Here is a 23,737-nt window from a genome sequence, read left to right as displayed (position 1 = left end):
TTTCTAAGCTTAAAGTTTAATGTTTTTTTATTCACTTGTAAGGTTAAAGTAGAGAATAGGTACAAAACACCCTCCCCGTGTTAATGGCTTTTTAAATAATAACGTTATTTCAGCACGGATCAATAAGTGCACTAGTACCCATTTTCTTATTAATAAATGTTTAGTAATTATTTTTCTTTTAATATTCATAAACAGTAAAAACGTCGTCATTTAAAAAGAAAATGCTATTTAAAAAAGAAAATAACATTGATTAAACGTAAGTAAATTTATTATTCTATCATCATTTTGTGGTAAGTAAATTTCAAGAACCGCCGACAAGTTTTGTGGTAAGTAAATTTCAAGAACCGCCGATAAGTTTCATAAAAGAAAAAGTCGATAAAAGTGACACAAACAGTAAAACAGTAAAAAAAAAAAAAAAAAAGATATTATTAATAAATGTGTAGTAATGTTTTATTTCAATATTCATAAACATAATGTTTTATTTCAATATTCATAAACATTAACGTTGTCATTTAAAAAGAGTAAAAAAAAAAAAGTTTTAAAAAGTCGATAAAAGTACTATGGCAACTAAAACATGTCCTTTGCGGCTGCGCGACAAACGGGAGACATCGTTGTTTTTGGAGGGTGTTCGGCAGGGAACTCTTACCGCGACCAGTACCAAAAATTTTTTTACGGCATACAAAAATAATGAAAATGCGAGACTAAAAGCGTGTTTACATTAACGACGCTTTAAAACAATATTCCTTTGTAGTGAAATCTAGTAAAAATCATATAATAGTCATATCTTCCTGAAATTTTCGATATTTATTCATAATTAAATAAACTTACGTAATAAAAGTAGTTTTTGTTGCATATATTAGAGGAAATATTTTTTTAGATGCCCCCCACCACCATATTTTATGTTACGAAAACTAAAAAAAAAAAAAAATGTAATTATTGTAAAAATAGAATGTGATTCTGAGAGGACAGCTCACTTGCCAGTACCCAAAAGAACTTTCATGGCAATCACACAAGTAGCAGAACCTTTGTTTAGTCTGTTGGGCTAGGAAAGAAAAAAAAAAAAAAGAAAGAAAAGAGTTTGTAGATGGATTCTGGATTCTTTGTATACATGTGACAGTTCTTGGCCTTCGGGACAAGATCAAAGTGTAGTATCTGTTCCGGCAGATACTGCAAGCAAGGACTAGCTATGACTAGCAAAGACCATATGTGGGGTTAACCCCACATATCTGAACTTGGTCAATGTAGGGATCACCCTACAGACCACAGTTACTATCCAGCTCCCATTTCCCACCTCTCGGGAGCTGGATCCCCCTTTCCCTCCCCCCTCCCTCTCTCTCCACATTAAAAAACGGCCTTGTGCCTAATTTGCTCAGTGGGGAAGCAAATAAATCCATCTGTTCTTCAGATGCTGCACTTCTATTTCTTGTTCTCTTTCGGTGGAGGAGAAATCCTTCACGACTGAGACAATTTTTATTTTTGTACCTTTTCTCCACGTTAAAAAACGACCCTGGTGTCTGACTCTGCCCCGTGGGGAGGCATAGTAAATAGGTACATGTGCCATTAACTTGCATATGAGGGGAATAGCAGTTATAAGAAGTACGACTTGGAGAGAACAGGGAATTGAGGCGTTTTTACTACCGAGAAGGGGCATAAATATTGAGAATTATATGTTATTATTTTTTTGTTTATGAGAATCTTTTGAGATGAGTAATTTGTATATTTATTTATTTGCAGACTGTTATCCTCACCTTCATAATTGTTGTCTCACCACATTTTTGGCCAACTAATTCTCTGCCTGCTTTGGGTAGGATTGAAACTGCTATCTTCAGACAATGCTCACCTGGAACCATAGAGATACAACGCCTCTATCCACTGCGCCATGAGCTCTATAAATCCAAGTTTTCGTTCTTATCTGATCATCCATCATCGGGTCCATATTGAATATTATTATATACTAGCAGGGGTACCCGGCGTTGCCCGTGTGTTTGTAAGTGTGTGTGGTGTTAAATAAAAAAGAAACCGGGGGTGGGGTAGGATGGAACCCGAAGCCCTGAGGCAAAGTTTGAAAATAAAATCGGCCAGCCAGAATGAGTTGGTGAAAGATGTTTGAAAGTCGTCGAGCGTTATGACGACGAAGCATTGTTATAAGCGAAGTAAGAAAAGAAAACAACGTTTTAATTAAGCGGGGGGGGGGGGGGGGGGTAATCAAAACAAAAAAAAACACAAAAAAATCTAACGTAAGGCAAACGAACGTTTAAAACAGAAAAACGAACATGTGAAAAATGGCTTAAATGAGCCTGTTTCGATATTAAAATTTAAAAAATCGGTGGATACCCGGGTGTCGCTAAGAATAAGCGAAGTAAAAAAACCAAAAAAAAACCCAGGAAAACGAACGTTACATGAAAAATGGCTTAAATAATACAGGGTTCAATATTTAAATTTAAAAAATCGAAAAAAAACAAAAACATCTCATGCCATGATCGAACCCAAAACGTTTAGATAATGAACAAATGCGTTAACCAACTGCGCTAAAGTGACTGAGATGAAGTTTATCCGGTTTTTCAACTATTTAAAGTAAATCAGGTCACGACGTCATGACGTCATCTGACGCATGCGTAGAATCGAGCATCGTTACGAGAAACCCGTTTCTGTTGACCCCCCCCCTTCCCTGTGGAAAATTGTCGATTTCGGGGTGAAAAAGTTAACGTTTTTGGCCAATTTTTCGATATTTTTCAAGCGAAGGTAGGGCTTCGATATGATACCGAGTTTGTGAATTTTCGTCGCGTGTGTCGAAAGTTTTTAGCAGACACACAAGCATACGCACATACATACACACAAACAAACATACATACATACATTTTCGCTTTTATATATATATAGATTATTATTACTTTTTTTTTTACATGAGATGAGTACTTTTGTATATTTATTCACCACTGGAAAAAAACAGAGGATGAGTTGGCCGAAACGTGGTGAAACAACAGCTATGAAGTTTGTTTTTTAAAATTTTTTATTGCATTTTCACTGCAAACAAGACACAGCGCCACTTTGATGTAAGGGGCTTATATCGGGGACATAATTGCAGGATACTATGTAAAGAGTTGAGCAGCAAGATGTTTAGCAAGTGTAAGGTGGTGGACTAGAGTTTAATTATGGACTCAAATATTTTGGCAAAAAGAGAAATGAGATGATAATTTAATGGATCAGTTCTTTTGTGAGAATTCCATAACACAAGCCTATCTCAGTCAAATCATCATTGGTTTAGATATGTCATGATTCATATAAAATTGATCCCAAAAGATTGCTTGATTTTTTTTTTTTTTCTGGAACATCTCCCTTACCATCAGGCCCTGTCGGTGGGGCATTAGAATACGCCGACTGCCCCCTGCAGAGGGTAAAAGTCCCTCAATGGAGGTCCTGGATATGACCTTAAACTATATCCAGTGGTGAGGCCCCAGCTTGTGGGCTTTAGGGAGTGTGGAGCCACCCTTTAATTACCATTGCTCCCAGGTCTACTCTGACCTGGAGTGGTAGTACCTGTTAGGGTTCCAACTATGGGTTAAATAGAAACCAACGTGAAAACAACAAATATATTCTATTAAAAATTTTTTTCAAAATCTTTGGATTCGGCATTAAATAACCCGGAAAGGGTTGATATGCCGTAAAACAAAAACAACCAACCAACCAATCCTAACCATCAGGCCATTATTGTTAGATATTACAACAATTTTTTTTGGTCCTCCAACAAAAGAGGGATTTGACCTCGTAATTCACTCCTGTTTATCTGTTTACACTTTTCTCAATAACGATGCCTTGGATTTTTTGAAATTTTACACAAACATTAGTCATGGTGAAAGTAAATTTTTGGCCAGAACGAATTTTCCGGGATAATTCTGGTTGTTGGAAGTTGTTACAATTTTCACATTATGATCAATATCTGTGCCCCCCCCCCCTATGCAGTTAAAGTTAAACACCATAATGCTTTTAAATTTGGGGATAATCAGTTCTCTAAAAGAGGCTACTCTTGATTGGGAACAAAAATATCTGTAGAGTGTCATCGTCACTTCCTTAAGAATGAGTGCGTCACACAATGGGCAATAAACCCCTCTGAAAGGAGGAGGTAATGCCTGAGAGGATGACTTTCACAGACTGAACACATACTGCAAAAACAAAAAAAAAAATTACAGAATTAGGCACAAGGCTCTCAAAAGTGTGCGAAAGGCTGCAGGGCTCATCCTCTGTTTATCATACTCTTAACATTGTGATTCTTTTATCCATTTTTATTTTCTTTATCCATCACTTTCATCTCAGCAGTCACCACAATACCACATTTACTCTGTATTATTCTACCACAAATGGCTTAAAATCAATGTTATTTACAAATTTATTGGAAAAAGATGACGTAATATAACAAAAAGCAACCCCAAAAGAAAAGGAGATTATAAAATAGGTAACTGTGACAATTTAATTTCAACTCTTGAAATTCTAAAATATGACTCTGGATCCTCCTCAACCTGCATATAAGAACTTGAATATATTCACTTTCATTCTTATATATAAATTTTGTATATTAAAATATTTTATATATTAAAAGAAACCCTTAAAAAACCTTGTTTTATTTCATGAATGCTGTTTTCGAATTTGCTTTTTATTTTAATCATCAAATACTGCCGTGATCGAGATTAATAATTATCATTGAAGCAGCACCAGAGGTTGTAAATTGGTGAGAAGTTGATTCTTGACCCTTTGTATACGAGTATTCACATTCTTATGCAACACTTCATCTTTTCTGTCCTCTGTAACGGATGAATCCTTCTAGACTGAGGCAAATTTTACTTTTGTCCTAACTCAGAATGACTTGTTTTGGATAATTGGATGTCCTCGGATTTAAAACCGATCTTGTCTTTAACTCTGCCCTCTTGGAAGAGTTAAGTAAACAGGCACTAAGAATAAGAGAATAAACTTTGCTTCTATTTATGAGATTATTTGAAATTACTGAGTTATCTCCCTTGGATTACTCATTGATCTTTTTTTCCGTTAATGTTTTCCTATTTTTCAGTTGAATAATGTTTTTATTTTTTTAACAAATTCTTCCGTGTAGCTTTCTACTTATTTTCGATGATTGATGACTAAAATAAAAAAAAATATATGATCAGCTATGAGAAACTTGCACGAGTAATTGAGTGAAAGTAAATTGTTTATCAAGTTGGAGCAAAAAGTTTCGTTGCAGTATTATAATTGTTACTTTAATGGTATTCACCTGAGATAGGTTGAGTCAGCATCAAATGAGTTCAGCACGTCCTGCATCAAGACTGTTTACACCTGTCAATTGGTAGCTTAGTCCTCAGCATTTTTCAGCCATTCCCAGTTCCACTTATGAATACCAAAAAGCACACATGCTAACTACCAGCTCCTTGCCTGCCTTCATTGTTTGAATCCATATTTTTTTTTCTTTTTTACATGGAAGTCACCACTTATCAAGGCCCAGAAGCCACCCGGGGATAAGGGTTATTGCGTGTACAGTAATCAATGAGATAGTATCGTAGTAATCATTAGTATTAGATATTTGATAGGGTGTCTTAAGAGAGCGGTTTGTCTGAAATTTGTTTATGTTGGACTTGAAGACATCCAAGTTGTAGTCAAGTGGGAAACAGGCAAACGGAAGAGAGTTCCACAGTCGTGCACTTCTGAGAAAAAAGCTCTGCTCATGGAATCTACGTTTGGATTTAGGCACAGATAAAGAGTGGGGAAAATTACTGACAGTAGTTTCAGCTAGACGGGTGTTTTTTGTGAAAGATTGGCAAGGGGGGACCAGAGATTGGAGCTCAGATGAACACTTGCCATAGAAATAACGATAAAACAAAGACAGGCTCGCAACGTCTCTTCTGTGGGAGAGAGGCTGCAGGGAAGAGAAAAAGGCATCCCCCACTAAGCCACGAAGTCTATTTTGTACTCTGTCAAAGCAGGATAGACTGTTTTTAGCAGCTTCTTCCCAGATGTGGCAGCAGTACTTCATCCTTGGACGTACTTGGCTTTTATACAGATAGAGAATTGCATCAGTAGTGAGATATCTTCTGGAGCAGTAAAAGGATTCCATCATATTCCCAGCGTCCTTGGCAACAGACCTGATGTATGTGTTCCATTTAAGATCAGGAGTAAAGGTCAAACCCAGAAGCTTGTCAAAACATGGAGCCTCCCCAAGACGAGAGCCTTCCATTTCAATTGATGCCAGATGGGGATCAGAGTGTTGATGATGTAAAGATAGAAGCTTGGTTTTGGATGCATTAAAAGTAACCAGCCACCTCTTTCCTCAATGTACTACGCACTCAAGATCAGAGGAGAGAGAATCAGAGAGAACTTCGTCATTTACGGCCTTTGATGTGTTGCCATAGATGGTCGTGTCATCAGCATAGATGTCAACGAATGATTTAAGTATATGTTTTGGTAGATTGGGAAAAAAGTTGGGCCCAGGATGGACCCCTGAGGGACTCCAGTATTAATACTGTGCGCCTCTGATTTCTTCCCATTAACTACTACTCTATGAACCTATCGAAGAGAAATGATTTAATAATTGAGAAGACATTTCCAGTGATACCGTAGCTGGAAATCTTGTGAAGTAGGCCCTTATGCCATACCTTATTGAAGGCCTTCGATATGTCAAGAGCCATTGCCCTGGAAAGGAAGCCTGTCAAGACATTCACTAATCCTATGAGATATAACCGTTAGCACATCTGCTGTAGATCTTGCGGAGCGGAAACCATATTGCATGTCACTAAGAAGGTTGTTTCTGCTGAGGTGGTTGACTACTTCTTTATTTAATATGGATTCCAACAACTTACTCATGACACACAGGAGACTTATTGGTCTGTACTGAGAGGGAGATGACTTTTCACCTGAATTCTTAAATACAGGGCATACTGATGAGGTTTTCCAGGGTGTTGGAAAGCACTTCTCCTTAAGGCAACGCTTAAACAGTTTTGTAAGTATGGGGGCAAGTTCTGGTTGGAGCTTTTTCAGCACTATAACTGGAATGCCGTCAGGGCCAGTTGCTTTACTGAAATCAAGGTTTTTAATTAGCTTGGTGACCTCATGCACAGATATTTGTATGTTGCATACAATACATACTGTTATAGGAGGAAATACAGGGAGTTGATGGCCTTTGTCGCATAGGGTAGAATTAGCTGCAAAGTTCTTGGCAAATAGTTTAGCCTTGTCTGATGCTGACGAGATGACCTCAGGTCCATTGATGATGGTTGGGATAGAACGCATGCTTCTGTTCAGGATCCTGTTTGCTATTTGCCAAAATTGGTGGGAACCAAGCTGCTGCTCAGCTACTTTGGATTTAACGGACTGAGCATAGCTCTCTTGCATTTTTATTACTCTTTTACAGTGGTTGCTGGCAGTCATGAAAGAAGCTTTAGTCTCAGTACATCTATTATATTGGTAGCTATGGAAAAAGTGATTCCTGTGCGCGATGGCAGCAGCACATTCTGCGGAGAACCATGGCTGGCTGTTAGGTTTTTGTTGGAATTTTTTGGATGGTATGAATCGGTCTATGCCTACAATTAACCATTCGGTTAGGTCCGATACTATAGAGGACACATCCATTTTAAACATGGTATGCAGAGGTAGATCAGATATGAATGTACGGAAGCTATCCCAGTCAGCCATAAAATATCGATATACAGTACGGTGGAGAGGTACGTCTGAAGACTTATTACATTCCATTTTTATCTTAACTGATACAATGGAGTGGTCGGAGGATCCCAGAAGAGATAGAACGGAACATGAACATAGCTCAGGGGAAGTTGTGAGAAAAAGGTCTAGAAGGCTTGCATACTGACCGGTAGTATCGGGCACACGGGTGGGTTCGTGAACAATCTGAGTGAGGTCACAGGCAATGGCAAAATCATGACAGAACCTCCCCTCGTCATCGGTCTTATTTGAGTGGGTCAGCCATTCCACATTATGGACCTTGAAGTCACCGCAAATGTGAATGTTAGCCAAAGGATGAGCAGACAGTATGTGGTCAATCTTAAAAATAGTAACCCCACTGTTGTGGGGGAAATAGAGGGCAAATATAAATGCAGTGTTGTAAGCTAGTGCAACCCGGAAGCACATATAAGGTAAATTAGGGTCTTCTCTGGAGATCTCCCTACCACATGGAAAATCATCTTTAATGTAGGCACACACTCCATGCCCATGGCGATCTTGGGGGTCAGATTTAGATGTTAAGTTAGAGTATCCTTAAATTATGAACTCATCTAGGGAAGTTTCACTTAGAAAGAATATGTCCGGTTTTGTCTCCTGTAATTGTGTTTCAACCTCTGGAAGGTTGGAACGTAGACTCCTGATGTTGGAGAAGGAGACCTGGTAGTAGGGGTCTACGTTGGAGGATGGGGTTCTAGGTTTATTCATATTTTTTTTCTGGAGATTTGTCATGTTGAGGTTTGGGATTTGTGGCACAGGTCGATAGACTTGGTTGGAGCAGGGCAGAGAGGGAAAGTAAGCGAGAAAAAGACAGGATTTTTTTTTTGTAGCACATGATAAGGTAAAGACGTAACAATTACCCACTAGTATGGCATCGAGAGGCCCCACCAGGAGCTACTGCATGGTCTAGAATCCATTCACCAAATGGCAATACAGCAACCCCAGTACTTTGCACCTGCTGATAGGACAGCCTCCTTAGTGGTTAATCCAAGGTTCGGATCCCTGACTCAGGTGGATAACATCAGCCCAGATAAAACTTTTACCTCCAGCACCCTTACTAGTGACATGACCACAAGGATAGACATAGAAACAGAAAAATTTCCGACATCTCAGACTACTGTTCACAAAGTACTACCGACCTGGAAAACAGCTTTTTCTTCACCCTTTGTCAGAAAAATCACTCATTGTAAATGAGGACTGAAGGACAAAAAAGGAGAAGCAAGAGTTACTGGAGCTGCCGATAACATATCTTCTGCAGTTGGTCGCATCCTCGTTTATTCCAGCCAGTGGCTTTGATTGATATTACCACCTTGTAGATGAATTCCTCCTCAAAGCATCAATGGTGGCCAAACCAACAAAATCTCCTGTTCAGAAAAGTCTCTGTGATGTCGGTGATGTCAATTTCGTAACGCTAATATTCTGACTGCTAAAATTATTTTAAGACTCTAATTCATTTCCAAAAGCTAAGAATATTTAAAAATCTTAAATAGGACCAAACTATGTTTCTGAATTTTTTAGATGAGGATTTATTATTCGTATTATTTGAATTCTTTGGACTACTGTTTTCATCTTGAATGTTATTTGCACATCTTGGTCGATGTAACTGCCAAGCTTCTTCAGGTGTATCTTGTCAAATAAATATTAACAACTAGTAAGATTGTACATCTAAAAGCAAAAAATAAATTTCAAACTCCTAAAATTCATACGAGAATTGTGAGCAAGGACCTGTGGTATAGTGGATAAGGTACTTAGTAAAATTCTGTAAGTTACATTCTTCTGGGGATTAAAGATTCAATTCTCAGTACGCGCAACACCCAAAATACAATTGCAAATTACTTAGGACTTCTACCCAATCATGGGTGATGGAATGAGAGCATGTTATCCCCATGGATTAAATAAATGATTCTGTTCAAAATTCTGTACAGATTCGCAAATTTTACAGTAGTTTGAAGATCTGCAATGCAGGAACATTGTCATTAAGCAGGATTGGAACATTTCATCCAGATTTATGAAGATATAGTAGATAAAAGAAATGTTTTGTTGCCAACGATTTATTTGATTTAAAAGCAATGCAGAAAAAAAATTAAAATTGCTTAGAATATCTCTATAATGGCACACATAAATAAAATATCTCTATAATGGCACACATAAATAAAATATCTCTATAATGGCACACATAAATAAAATATCTCTATAATGGCACACATAAATAAAATATCTCTATAATGGCATACATAAAAAAATCTTGATAATTTAAAAAAGAACATTTCTAATTGTTTTTAATCTGACTAAAAACATAGAAAGTTTATAACTATTTTTGTACCCTGTATGGTTGCATATTTTTTGTACCCTGTATGATTGCATATTTTTGTACCCTGTATGGTTGCATATTTTTTGTACCCTGTATGATTGCATATTTTTTTTACCCTGTATGGTTGCATATTTTTTTTACCCTGTATGGTTGCATATTTTTTGTACCCTGTATGGTTGCATATTTTTTGTACCCTGTATGATTGCATATTTTTTTACCCTGTATGGTTGCATATTTTTGTACCCTGTATGGTTGCATATTTTTTTTACCCTGTATGGTTGCATATTTTTTTTACCCTGTATGGTTGCATATTTTTGTACCCTGTATGGTTGCATATTTTTTTTACCCTGTATGATTGCATATTTTTTTACCCTGTATGGTTGCATATTTTTGTACCCTGTATGGTTGCATATTTTTGTACCCTGTATGGTTGCATATTTTTTTACCTTGTATGGTTGCATATTTTTGTACCCTGTATGATTGCATATTTTTTTACCCTGTATGGTTGCATATTTTTGTACCCTGTATGGTTGCATATTTTTTTACCCTGTATGATTGCATATTTTTGTACCCTGTATGATTGCATATTTTTGTACCCTGTATGATTGCATATTTTTTTACCCTGTATGATTGCATATTTTTTTACCCTGTATGGTTGCATATTTTTTTACCCTGTATCATTCCATATTTTTTTACCCTGTATGGTTGCATATTTTTTTACCCTGTATGATTCCATATTTTTGTACCCTGTATGGTTGCATATTTTTGTACCCTGTATGGTTGCATATTTTTGTACCCTGTATGATTGCATATTTTTGTACCCTGTATGGTTGCATATTTTTGTACCCTGTATGATTGCATATTTTTGTACCCTGTATGATTGCATATTTTTGTACCCTGTATGATTGCATATTTTTTTACCCTGTATGATTGCATATTTTTGTACCCTGTATGATTGCATATTTTTTTACCCTGTATGGTTGCATATTTTTGTACCCTGTATGGTTGCATATTTTTTTACCCTGTATGATTGCATATTTTTGTACCCTGTATGATTGCATATTTTTGTACCCTGTATGATTGCATATTTTTGTACCCTGTATGATTGCATATTTTTTTACCCTGTATGGTTGCATATTTTTTTACCCTGTATCATTCCATATTTTTTTACCCTGTATGGTTGCATATTTTTTTACCCTGTATGATTCCATATTTTTGTACCCTGTATGGTTGCATATTTTTGTACCCTGTATGGTTGCATATTTTTGTACCCTGTAAGATTGCATATTTTTGTACCCTGTATGGTTGCATATTTTTGTACCCTGTATGATTGCATATTTTTTTATATGATTCCATATTTTTGTACCCTGTATGATTGCATATTTTTGTACCCTGTATGATTGCATATTTTTGTACCCTGTATGATTGCATAGTTTTGTACCCTGTATGGTTGCATATTTTTTTACCCTGTATGGTTGCATATTTTTGTACCCTGTATGATTGCATATTTTTGTACCCTGTATGGTTGCATATTTTTTTACCCTGTATGATTGCATATTTTTGTACCCTGTATGGTTGCATATTTTTTTTACCCTGTATGATTCCATATTTTTGTACCCTGTATGGTTGCATATTTGTTTACCCTGTATGATTCCATATTTTTGTACCCTGTATGGTTGCATATTTTTGTACCCTGTATGATTGCATATTTTTGTACCCTGTATGGTTGCATATTTTTTTACCCTGTATGATTGCATATTTTTGTACCCTGTATGATTGCATATTTTTGTACCCTGTATGGTTGCATATTTATTTACCCTGTATTGTTGCATATTTTTTTACCCTGCATGATTCCATATTTTTGTACCCTGTACGGTTGCATATTTTTGTACCCTGTATGATTCCATATTTTTGTACCCTGTATGATTCCATATTTTTGTACCCTGTATGGTTGCATATTTTTTTACCCTGTATGATTGCATATTTTTGTACCCTGTATGGTTGCATATTTTTTTACCCTGTATGATTGCATATTTTTTTACCCTGTATGGTTGCATATTTTTGTACCCTGTATGGTTGCATATTTTTTTACCCTGTATGGTTGCATATTTTTCTCCAAGGCAATATGCATTTATCACATTTTTTTTACACTACTTTTTATTTTATTAAGACCCAAGATTAATCAGTTAAATTTGTCATATAAGTGTATTTTTGTACAAGGAGTCAGAATATGTCACTGAAAATCTACAGAAATTAATGGTTTACAAGTAATTTGAAGTAAATGCACATAAATATGCTGCAATACCATATATCCATTAAAATAAATCAGTTAAGAAAACTCAAAGTTGAATTGTAATGTATTTTACATACAAAATCTGAAATCTAATACTACGATTGCCTTAAAATAAATCCATTGCAAGATTTCTTTGTTATTATTGTAAATTAACACCTTCCTTCTGCTTGATTCTACCTGTGAACACTCTGTAAAAACTTGTCAGAAAAGAAAATTAGAATTTAGAGTGGGCGATTAGTTTTGCATTTTTGGGTCATTCTAGTGTTTTAGAGTAGTTAACCATTTCTGTGCACTTTTTTTGTAGGGGCGGGGAGGTATGCCTTTTTAAATGATTATGTATGGTATGGTTTTTAAGAGGTTTTTGTTGAGGGAGTTGACATTCAGACTGAAGTGTTGAGATTAATGTTTTAACTTGGCGAATAAAAAAAAAATCTGTTGTTCGTATGAACGCGTACAAAAAATAACTTGGATTGCGTAAAGCAATCTTCTCTTCCATTGTCATCGCAATCATCATCGTCGTCGTCACATAATCATGATTATATTTCGATGCTCTTGCAAAAAAAAAAAACGTTTTTATGTACAGACTTTTAATTGTGACAGTACCACGATTTGCATATCTTTCTTTCCTTCTCGTCTTTTCCTTGTACTGGACGGGTTCCGGGTTCCAATGACGGTGGTTCTTGTGCACATCCTATTTTGTAACCTCAGTGTTGTTCTGTTCCGCTACACAGACTTAGTTTAATTGTACAGTAAATCGTTTTTTTTTTCTTTTTAGAGGAAGATTTTTCATTCAGATTTAAGATTAGTGGTATGGTCAAGTGAAAGCATTTTTAGGAGGTGGGCATGTTACTTAAAATTAGTAGTAATTATACATTTTATACTTTCAACATCAAAATATATCAAAAAGTATTTGGAAGGCTAACTGCTCTAAAAAAAAAGGCAAGAATGAGAATCCTATTATGTGTGAGAATTATCCCCCCCTCCTTCTCATTTCTAATTAATTGATGGCGTGTGTTGAACAGTTTTTAGAAATTGATTTCTGTGAGATGAAACACAAGTGCTATGAGTTTATCAGAGCACAGTCTATTAAAGTACTTGTAAAACAGACGCAGGGATGTGACATTGTGGCGATGGGACAGAGATTGGAGCTTGGCTGATAGTGTGGAGCCTATTAGATTTTCAGCTAGAAAACTTAAGGGAAGTGCTCTTTGCTCTTGATTATCTCCTTTTATCTAAAAGAGATTTGGAGAAGAGATGCAGGATTTCAGAGACATTTTGAATAGAGCATGTCGCACAGCTCTCTTCAAGTACTACAAAGTTAACTGAGCATAAATCATTTTTTCTTATGGTATATTTTTTCCTTTTTAACCATATAGTCTAAGAAGAAAACAGCGAATGTAGCCCACCATTACCCTGCCTATTTTCATCCAAGATGATGTATAACATAACCTTATGTTGACATGACATTAAGAATACTTGTCACCAGACTAAATCCTTTCTTCAAATGTAAATGAAGAATATTGTGGATTTATAGTTTTATTCAAATTATTTGGATTTTTCTGACTACTGTTCACATCTTGAGTGTCATTTTCACAACGTATCGGTTGATATAACATTCTTCGGGTGTGTCTTATCAAACTCGAGGAATCTGGCTCCGCAAAAACCCGCGGCACAGTGGTTAAAAATACTTGGAAAAATCCATTGTAAAAATGACCTTCTCCTGAAGGTTGAAGGTTCAATTCTTAGTGTGGGCGGCTGAAAAATACAATTGCAAATTACTTAGGACCTCTATCCAGTCATGGCTGAAGGAACAAGAGCATGCTACCCCCGTGAAGTAAATGAAGGGTTTTGTTCAAAATTCTGTCCAAATTCCCAAGTTTGACAGAAATATTCTAGAGTTTGAAAAGATACACTTGAAGAAGGTCGGAGGTTACATCGACCGAAACATTGTGAAAATGACATTCAAGATGAGAACAGTAGTCCGATGAATTCAAATAATACAAATAACCAATTCTCATCTCAAAAATTCAGAAATGTCAGGTTTATTCAATTCTTTCTTTTAATTCATTTCATTTCTCACAAATACTGTCACTTACACATCAACTTCAAAACTAACATATCACACACCAGATCTTTATTTCTTTCTTTCAAGTTGATTCTTATTACTTGGACTACCTCAACTGTTTTAAATCTACTAACCATAAGAACTTCCATACATTCTTTCAATGTGACCATACCATCAAAGTCTCCTGTTGTGCACACATTTCCATTTAGTTTAGATTTAATTTTACACTGAAATCATCAGAAGTAAGCCTATCTTTAAAATTCAGATTTACGCATCCATCATATCATTTTCATGTCATTTCTTTTTATGCAAATGCCCCCCCCCCTCACCGGGTGGGATGGGGGGGGGATCAGGTTTCACTTGCATACATTATAACACTACCTAAACCCGCCTGATAGACTTTTTTGTTTGGTCAACAATAATAATGCTCTGCTGGTTAGTCAATTGACATCAGAAAAATATAAAATTGCTTTGCACCCGAATGAGTCCATGATTGCAAACATGATAAAGGTTGTACCTATGCAAGAATGAAGCTTTTCTGATATCCAACCTGAAGTCATCTTGTGAGATTTAAAAAATTGGACCTAAATAGCATTTAATCTGACATATCAAACTTGCCAATTTTCATTTGTTATTTTGTTTTTTATTTATTTTTTTTTTTACAGAGTGATCACCACTTATCAAGGCCCGGAAGCCACTCAGAAATAAGGGTTATTGCAAGTACATTACGTTAGTGTGGAGATTTGATGAAGTGTTTAATTAAGGGGGCGGTTCATTAGGAATTTGTTAACATTGGGCCTGAAGACATCCAAGTTGTAGTCCGGAGGGAAGCAGGCAGTATTATTGTTGTAGTATGTTATTAACATCATAAGAACATAATTTGCTACCGTTTATTTAGCAATAATATAGTCAATTATGAGTGACAAATAAAAATCAGCAAGGGGAATAACTCATGCTTTTAATTGAGCAATATAAAGAGTTGTCTCCCTTACAATAAAAAAATTTGTTTTTCTGTATAAGTTTAAAAAATGGAAACAAATAAAAACTAAAATCCTGAGCAACACTGGGTAGATAGAACTAATCTATATAAACCAGTAGATGTATATATGTATGTGTGAAAGTATTTAAACAATAAACTCTTAAACTACTGGTCACATAATACTGAAATTAACATGAAATAGTAATTATACATCAAACATAGTTTATAACGAATAAAATCTTTGTTTGGATGGATGAATAATGCATATAGAAATATGTCAGCAAGTTGAAATGCAAAATGTTCATTTCAACTTGCTTACATATTTCTATTAGTTTTGCATAAATTTATTCATAGCTTGAAGTGGTTTAATTTTAAATCTTTTTATGTCTGTCGATAGCTCAAATGGTAGGGAACGCAGCTGGAACACTAAATGTTTTGGTTTCGATTTAAGTTGATGGTACCCAAGTTATTTATTTTTTAATGTTTTGAAATTCGTACTATATATTAGGTACAATATAATATTCAATAGAAAATTGGATCTGTAATTATAAATATGAAATTCTGCATGAATGAAAATATATCTAAGTATATTTTACAACCCCCCACCCCCACAGTAAATAATAAGAATATTTTAATTATTTTTTATTTTGATAAAATGTCGAGTTTTCTTTACCTTAACATTTATTGTCTGGTAAAGCAACATCAAATTAAAAAAAAAGAAAAAAATACATTAAAAAAAAAGAGAAGCATTAAAAAAAATGGTCTTGAAGTTTTAATACCAATTAATTTTAATGATCATAGAGAAAAACATTTTAAACCAAATTTCGATTGACTAGAATTTGTTTTTCTCAATTTGGTGCCTGTATTACAATATTTCTGGTTGCATTTACAAACTGGATGTTTGGAAAGCATGTTTATAGAAATTCAAGGAAAGAGTCTACCAGGCATGTTGTCACATAACGAGTTGGCAAATTGGGACTTTATAAGCTGAATATCTTTTTTTTATTAATTATACCTTAAACGAATCGAGATCATTTTGTCATATTTATTTTTTTATTTTTTTTTAACCAGACAATCTGAGAGGAAGAAAATGTGCCATTTCCTGTGAACAACCTCACCCCTTTTACCCCATGGCCTTAATTTTTTTAATTTAATTTTCAATGGAAATCGCTCCAGACAAGGTTTGAAGCCACTTGGTGTAAGGAACTAACAAAAATGAAAGATGATTATCATGAAGACAGGAAATGTTGATTGACCTTTAGTCTTGAAAAGTAAAGCTATAGGTAGAAGGAAACAGTGAGCAGGAAGAGAGTTCCACAATGTTGCAGTTCTTGGAAAGAAGCTACTGGAATAAAAAGTTGTATTACAATGAGGTGTCAAAACAGTGAGTTGATGGAGACCACTAGACCAATGAGTCAAACGAGCTGGAATAAAGGAAGCAGAAAATAGATGAAAACGCTTCCTATAATAATATTTATAGAAAAGACTGAAACTAGCAACATCACGTCTGTGAAAGGGATGCTGCAATGAAGAAGAAAGGGTAGGGTCAATCAAATTACAGATACGTTTCTGCATCTTATCAAGAACCCTCAAATGGGACACAGATTCACCAGTATGACAACAGTACTCCATACCGGGCTTAATAGTAGAGTTGTAACATATATAGAATATCCTCATGTGTGAGGAAGTGTTTAGTGACGGCAAGAATTAAGAGTACTTCTCACCTGTTGTGGAGAGTTTGATAACCCTAACCCGATGTTTCCATTGGCCACCTACAGAATCTTTTCACCAGGTTGATTAAGGCTGATGAAAAGGAAAATGAATAAAAGATGAAGAGAGTCTTGCATTCAGGCAAGCATAGAAGGAAATGTCGTTTCCAAATATGATTTCCATTTAATATGGATCTGAATCATATTTTGGATATCTTATCGCTATTGAGAATAATTGTCCGATGTGACAAGCAGCAAAATTTCACCCCTTCTCTTTTTACTCTAATAGTTTCTTTCCTCAATTTGCTTACCTTTTGAATTCCATTTTCCCAACTGTATTAACAAATGTGAACAAACATTTTGCTGCACAACTCCCCACTTAGGATGCCACTATAAATCTGTTCCCTACTCACACTAGATTGTTGTGTCTCAGTGGCAATATTCCTTATTTGTGGTGAAATAAATTAAAAAAAAACAATTAAAAAATCCAATACAAAAAAGATTATTTCTCAACATTTATTAATATGAAAGTAAAAAAATCACTTCAGTTGAAAAGGTGAATTGAACCGGATTTTTATTTCTTAACTGTAGCTCTACCTGGTGTTGTCCGGGAGTCTTTTTACTTCAATTTTTATTTCACTTTTCTCTTTTCTCTTAAGTAAATTCTTTGTAAAAAAATATTTACATTTTCTGGAAAGACTAGCAGGGCTACTTGGCATTGCTCGGAGCAAAAGTGTAACATATTTCTATTAAAAATTTCATCTCTCTACCTCTCTTTATCCATCTCTCTTTCTGCCTTCACTGTTTTATCCCTCCCTCTCCCCAATCCCCTCCGTTTCTGTCCAGCCCATTCCTCTCTAGCTGGACATACACACATGCACACCTCCCTCACTCTCCTTTATATAATAAATTCTTTTAGGAATGACTCAACTTTTTATTTCCAAATTAACACTGAAAAATCTAGCTCAGTGTTGAGACATTATGTTGAACTGAGTGTAATTGCCAGTAACAAAGATGGTGACGTAGAAGCAGTGTAGTTCAGATCAGCTCATGAGTGTAATTGCCAGTAACAAAAATGGTGGCGAACAAATTGAATCCAAAATTTTTATAGTAACTTTAGAAGCTTTTCATTGGTTGCTCACCATGACTTGTGGTTATAAAAACGATTGTCGAAATCATTGGTCTCATACTCTCCATCAGGAGTCAAAAAAATTTCACATTTCTAAATTTTAGATATTATTCATCCAGGGTAAGGCTGATCAAGAATATGCCAACTTTGTGGTTGTTTTATAGTTTTTGACTTTTAACTGGACATACACACAATCAATTGCCATAATTTAACGAATGAATGTATGTTATTTAAAAAGAAAATCTATTTTTCAATAAAATCAATTCAGCATTTTTAAATCCTATAAATACTTTAAAGTTTCTTTCTTTTTTTTTTTATTACAAAATTGTTTGTGAAAGTGAAATTTATTGCAGTATCATTTGGTCGTTAAATTATTAATTGAATTGTTATATTATGATCTGAGATGGAACACATACATCAAACACGTTGCCAAGGCTGCTGGAAAAATGGTGGGATCATTCTACCGCTCCAGTAGATATCTCACTGCTGATGTAATTCTCTACTTGTATAAGAGCCAAGTACGTCCAATATACTTTGTAACCTAGTAGGGGATGCCCTTTTCTCTTCTCTGCAATCTCTTTCCCACGAAAGAGACATTGTGAGCCAGTCTCTGGTTTATCGTTATTTTCATGGCAAGTGCTTGTCTGAATTCCAATCTATGGTCTATAGCTGAAACTTCTATCAATAATTCCCCCCCTCTTTATCTCTGCCTAAACCTAAGCATAGATTCCATGAACAAATCTTCTTTCTTAGAAGTGCACACCTGTGAAACTCTGTTCCATTTTCTTTTTTTCCAACTGACTACAATATGGTTGTCTTTCAAGTCCAACGTGAACAAGTTCTTGATGAGTCGTCCTCTTAAGTAATGTTGTATTGTCATATCATAAAGGATATGAGTGTCTGTTGTGTTATCTCTAATAATGGATTAGAAGAGATGACGTGTTATATTATATATTTATGTTGTATCATAAAGGGAATCGTGTGTGATCGTCTAGTCTGAGTTAATGTCGTGTGTAATGTGTGACATGATTTTTCAGAACTTACCTCTGCTTCTTTGATGTTGGACCATCTGGAATTCTCTCGTCCTGGAGGGGAGACTTGGTACCTGTTTTTGGGGATGAAGATTCAATTACTCCAAGACAAGGAATCGGTTCTATAGCTTATTTCACTTTCCCAGATGTCTTGCAGAAGGTGGACACAGGCCGGATTCACATCCGGCCTATGTGCGTTCTTCTACACACGTCAGCATTCGTCCCCCCCCCCAGTGAAGGGGAGGAGACAACGGTGAAAGCCGTCCGTTCTCTTCTCAACCCAAATCAAGTCTCAACAATTCAGCTAACCTGATCACGTGACTCACACACAATCCAATTAGCTGATCTTGACTTCCGGTCTACGTGTCTAACTATATGATTTAAACACCTCCTTCTCTCTCTCTCTTAACCATTCTCTAACTAGTAATCCAAGTTACCAAATTTCCACTACTAACGATTACTATGATATTTTCCCATGGACCACCATACACTCATTAACCCTTATCCTCGAGCGGCCTCCGGACCTTGATAAGTAAAAAAAAATGGTATGATTAAAATCAGGTTAAATTTTCTTGTCCAAAACGATGGATTCAGTGAAGGTCAAAAAAACCTGTCGTTCAATAAATTGATAGATTCAAACCGATTAAAAGGTTGGAATTTGTTTTGGCAAACCGTTCTGTGTTGGTTTTACCTTGTCCAATGATTCTGCTTGAGAAATGGCAGCCAATTTATGATTCAAATAAAATAAAATCAAAACGAACATAGTTAGGATGTTTATAAAATTAGCAAGCAGGCAGATAGATGAGTGCTGATAAAGTGGTGAATTCATGTGTAGGGAAAATTGACTATTTCCGGTTGATTTGATTTTTGTAGTTAATGTTTTTCAATTTCTGTGAATAATTCATGAATGTTAAATTTTTTTTTCTTGCAGGCTATTCATCATGTTTCCAGTTGTTTAGCGGAAGGTGATTTTGAAGAACTTAGAGATGTTGTTGAACCATCGGTACGTTTACATCTTTTTTTTATCTTCTATATTCTTTTTTTATTTTCATTTTATTATTTTTTTTAAACATTCAAAACAGTCGGGAATCTTTTCACGCATTGCCACATTTATTCACTTTTCTTGGCGAAGTTAATTTTTTATGTGCCGTACTTATACATGATCATGTTCATATATGGGAAATTCCAGACCAAATCGTCTGTCTGAAACGACCCCCTTCAGATTCTTTTTTTTTTTATGTTAACACTATTTCATCTTTACCTAACAACTGAGAGAAATGCGCTATATTGCTCACAATGTAAGAGAAAATCAAAAGATGGCAGCACGCAACTACTTATCAAATGCTTCCAGTACCTACATCTGCAGTTGCTGTGGGTTACAATGCAAATCACTAGTGGGATTGAAATGTCACCAATGATTCAAGCACCACTGAAACAGTGAAGATTTTTATTCTCAAAACCTCGTACGTTGAACACATTTTATACATATACGTAAGATGTTTTTTTTTTTGTTTTTTTTTAGAGGTAGCAAACTTTAAATTAAAATAAATCACAGAAAAATATTTTTATTATACAAATATGTGGTTTATTCCAAAGATTAATGTTGTAGACCCGTGCTAGGGGTCACAAATGAAAGAAACCACACGTAGTGTAAAGTGTATAAAATATAATATGTATTTATCATAAAGAATACAGGAGTCACTAAAGTGGTATGAGAGGAACGTATTCGTAGCATGCAGTTAAACATGGTATGAATGTCTCCATCTAGTCTCTGAAACCAATGGTATTCATAGGACTGGTTGATTCATCTTAGTTCTCAAATAGGGGTGATTTGTACCCCACAACAATTAATTTTTGTCATCTATAATTTAAATATAATTTCAGGCATATGGCCTCTGCAGCTCATGTATAATCTAGAGGTCCAATTTTTACAAACTGCCCATTAATTTAGACTCTATTTTGACAATAGCATGTTAAATATTGTCTTCCAAGTGATCTATTGTATCTGGTTTATCAGCATAGATATGGAACTTTACATATCCCCAAAGAAGATTAAATATTGATATAGCTACTCTATCAAAAACTTGCCTCCCTGAGGAAGACTATTTGATTCAGATAGGATCAGGATACTCTGTGTTCTGTGTTGGAAAGCCAAAGGATAAGCATCCTGATGGTGGGGTGGGTTTCTCGATACAATCAGCTCTGATGGACAAGATTGAAAGACTCTCTGCTGTTACTGATCGAATTATGAAACTTAGAATTCCACTTTCTTGTGGTTGATTCCTCTTGATTTTCTCTATCTATGCTCCAACCATGCAAGCGAGCGAAGAAGTCATCCTGGCTGTCTACAAGGTACTCCATGAGGTGATGCCATTGGTATCTAACAATGAAAAGCTCATAATACCTTGTTGGTAGGACTGGAGGACATGGGATGCTGTGGGCGTCATGGGATTGGAAGAATTAACAGTGGTGATTTGTGATTACTGTAGTTCTGTTCTGAGTGATACTTTCTTCCATCAGAAGAATAAGCACAAAACAACTTGGACTCATCCAAGATGCAAGGACATCTAATTGATTTCATTATCGCAAACGCAATCTTGCAGACACTTCCGATGTTTGAGTTATGTGTAATGCTGAATGTGATTCGAATCACAGGTTGGTTCGAGGAAAGTTAAAGGTGTGTACACGCAAGAAGGTACGCATGACAGGAGTTAGGGTTTGAATGCATTAATGCTGACAAGCTAAAGAATCCTGAGTTACTAGTATGTGTGAAGGAGAGATCGGACAGTGTCACTTTTGATGGATTGTGGAGGAAAACTACAAAGAACAAGTATATTCGATTGGTTCAGATGTATTAAGCTTAAAAAAAAAGAATAAGGATTGGTTTGATGAAAATGATCAGGAAAGGCTGAATAAACTAATTCAAAAGAAACACTGTCTTTATAAGAAGGTCCTTCACCAAAGTGTACAAGGTAATATATCTGTTATTAAGGACTATAAGGAATACAAGGCTACTCTGCAAAGGGAACTGAAGCGGATGAAAAACACATATTGTCAGAAATACAGTCTACCTCTGATAGAAAAGATTAAAAAACAATGGACTTCTTCATCAGGTGTTTGACCCCCTCTTCAAAGTCAAAAGATAATACGTCACTCATCAAGAACTCTTCCAAAATTTTGGAACGCTGGTAGGAACATTTCTGCGACCTCTTCTATAATCCATCTGTTGTTGAAGCTTTAATTGAAGGTTTACCTTGATTAGAGATAAAGCATTCAATTAGATAGGAAAAAGTAGATAAGGTTGTGACCCAAATCAAAACTGGAAAAGCACATACCGGTGGAGCTCATGAAAACCAGCAGTGAGAATGTGCATCATGCGACCTTTTGACCTCATTGTGCAAAACTGGGGTGAAATTTATCCTACCATTTTGTTGTACTCTTAATCCACTTATATAGACTAGTAGGGCTACCTAGTGTTGCCTAAGGCAAAAGCAACTATTTCTATTAAAACTTCTACCGCTCTCTATCCATCTCTATCTTTCTCTATCCATCTCTATCTTTCTTTTTCCAACTGCCTCTTTCTCTTCCATCCAGCCCATTCCTTTCTAGCTGCCCCCCCTCTTCTTTATATAATAGATTCCTCATCCCAAATAGTAGGTCCCTTACATCTATGTCACACTGTGCTGTGTTTAGGGTGAAAAAGGAAAAGAAAAATTTAAATCCTCAGCTGTAGACACACTTGTGCCACCCAGACAAAGGTAGAGGACTACATTTGGAATTACCTCTCTCTCTGAGCAATGAACTGTATGCCCAAACTACCAAAGATGTCGGTGCAACAGGACAGATGGTTAAAATTAAGATGTTAGCAAAGAATGGCAGTTGTAACACAATCAGCTTACCGGCAATGCAAGATGCAGTGGAAGCTTCTACAGATCATCCATTGTCATTGACCATATCTTGCAGCTGTAGAGAAGGATTGACCGAGCAGCAGATTGCTTTAATAGTTGGTGATTTTCATTCGACAAATATAGTTTGGGTTTATGGCATCGTTAAACCTCCTTTCTTGACCAGAGATTGTACTACAGAATTTATGGAAATTCTGTAGTTATATCCTTCTTTTACAGTGTAATGCTGTCATGCTTAAAAATATTTCTATTTTACGGCTGACGGATGTCTGATACAAAAACAGACCTGACAGTATCATTACACCATATTTGGACAGAACCAATACTTCGCCTTGATTCTGCCAAGAAAGTGTATTTTAATTTCAGTTTTCACATTTGCTATCATAGTGACATCAGATGAAATTTTAAAAATTATTATTTTATTTTGTTTTTGCATTCCATTTTGGGTGATCCTATCTTTCAAAAAAAAAAAAGGGTGGAGGGTGATAACATGTGTGTAACATAAAATTGTCTTGGTGTATTGTTATATGAATAATAAATAATAAAAATTTTTCTGAAAGGTTACAATTATTGAACATAACAATTTGCCGTTTTCCTTTTGTATT

General features: G+C 35.6%; 1 protein-coding gene across 1 annotated transcript in view; it reads left to right on the top strand.

Annotated features, from left to right (window-relative positions):
- LOC145241320 (m-AAA protease-interacting protein 1, mitochondrial-like) overlaps positions 1-23,737 on the top strand; it is a 73,947-nt gene that overhangs the window by 8,490 nt on the left and 41,720 nt on the right. The window contains exon 2 of the mRNA XM_080104137.1: positions 20,159-20,230. Coding sequence (XP_079960263.1) covers positions 20,159-20,230 — 72 coding nt within the window. The remainder of the gene's footprint in view (positions 1-20,158; positions 20,231-23,737) is intronic.

Source organism: Euprymna scolopes, chromosome 20 (genome assembly GCF_053919585.1).
Source record: "Euprymna scolopes isolate OS-2025 chromosome 20, ASM5391958v1, whole genome shotgun sequence".
Taxonomy (NCBI): Eukaryota; Metazoa; Mollusca; class Cephalopoda; order Sepiida; family Sepiolidae; genus Euprymna; species Euprymna scolopes.
Note: the sequence above shows the minus strand (reverse complement) of the source record. Positions and strands in the feature narration are given on the sequence as shown.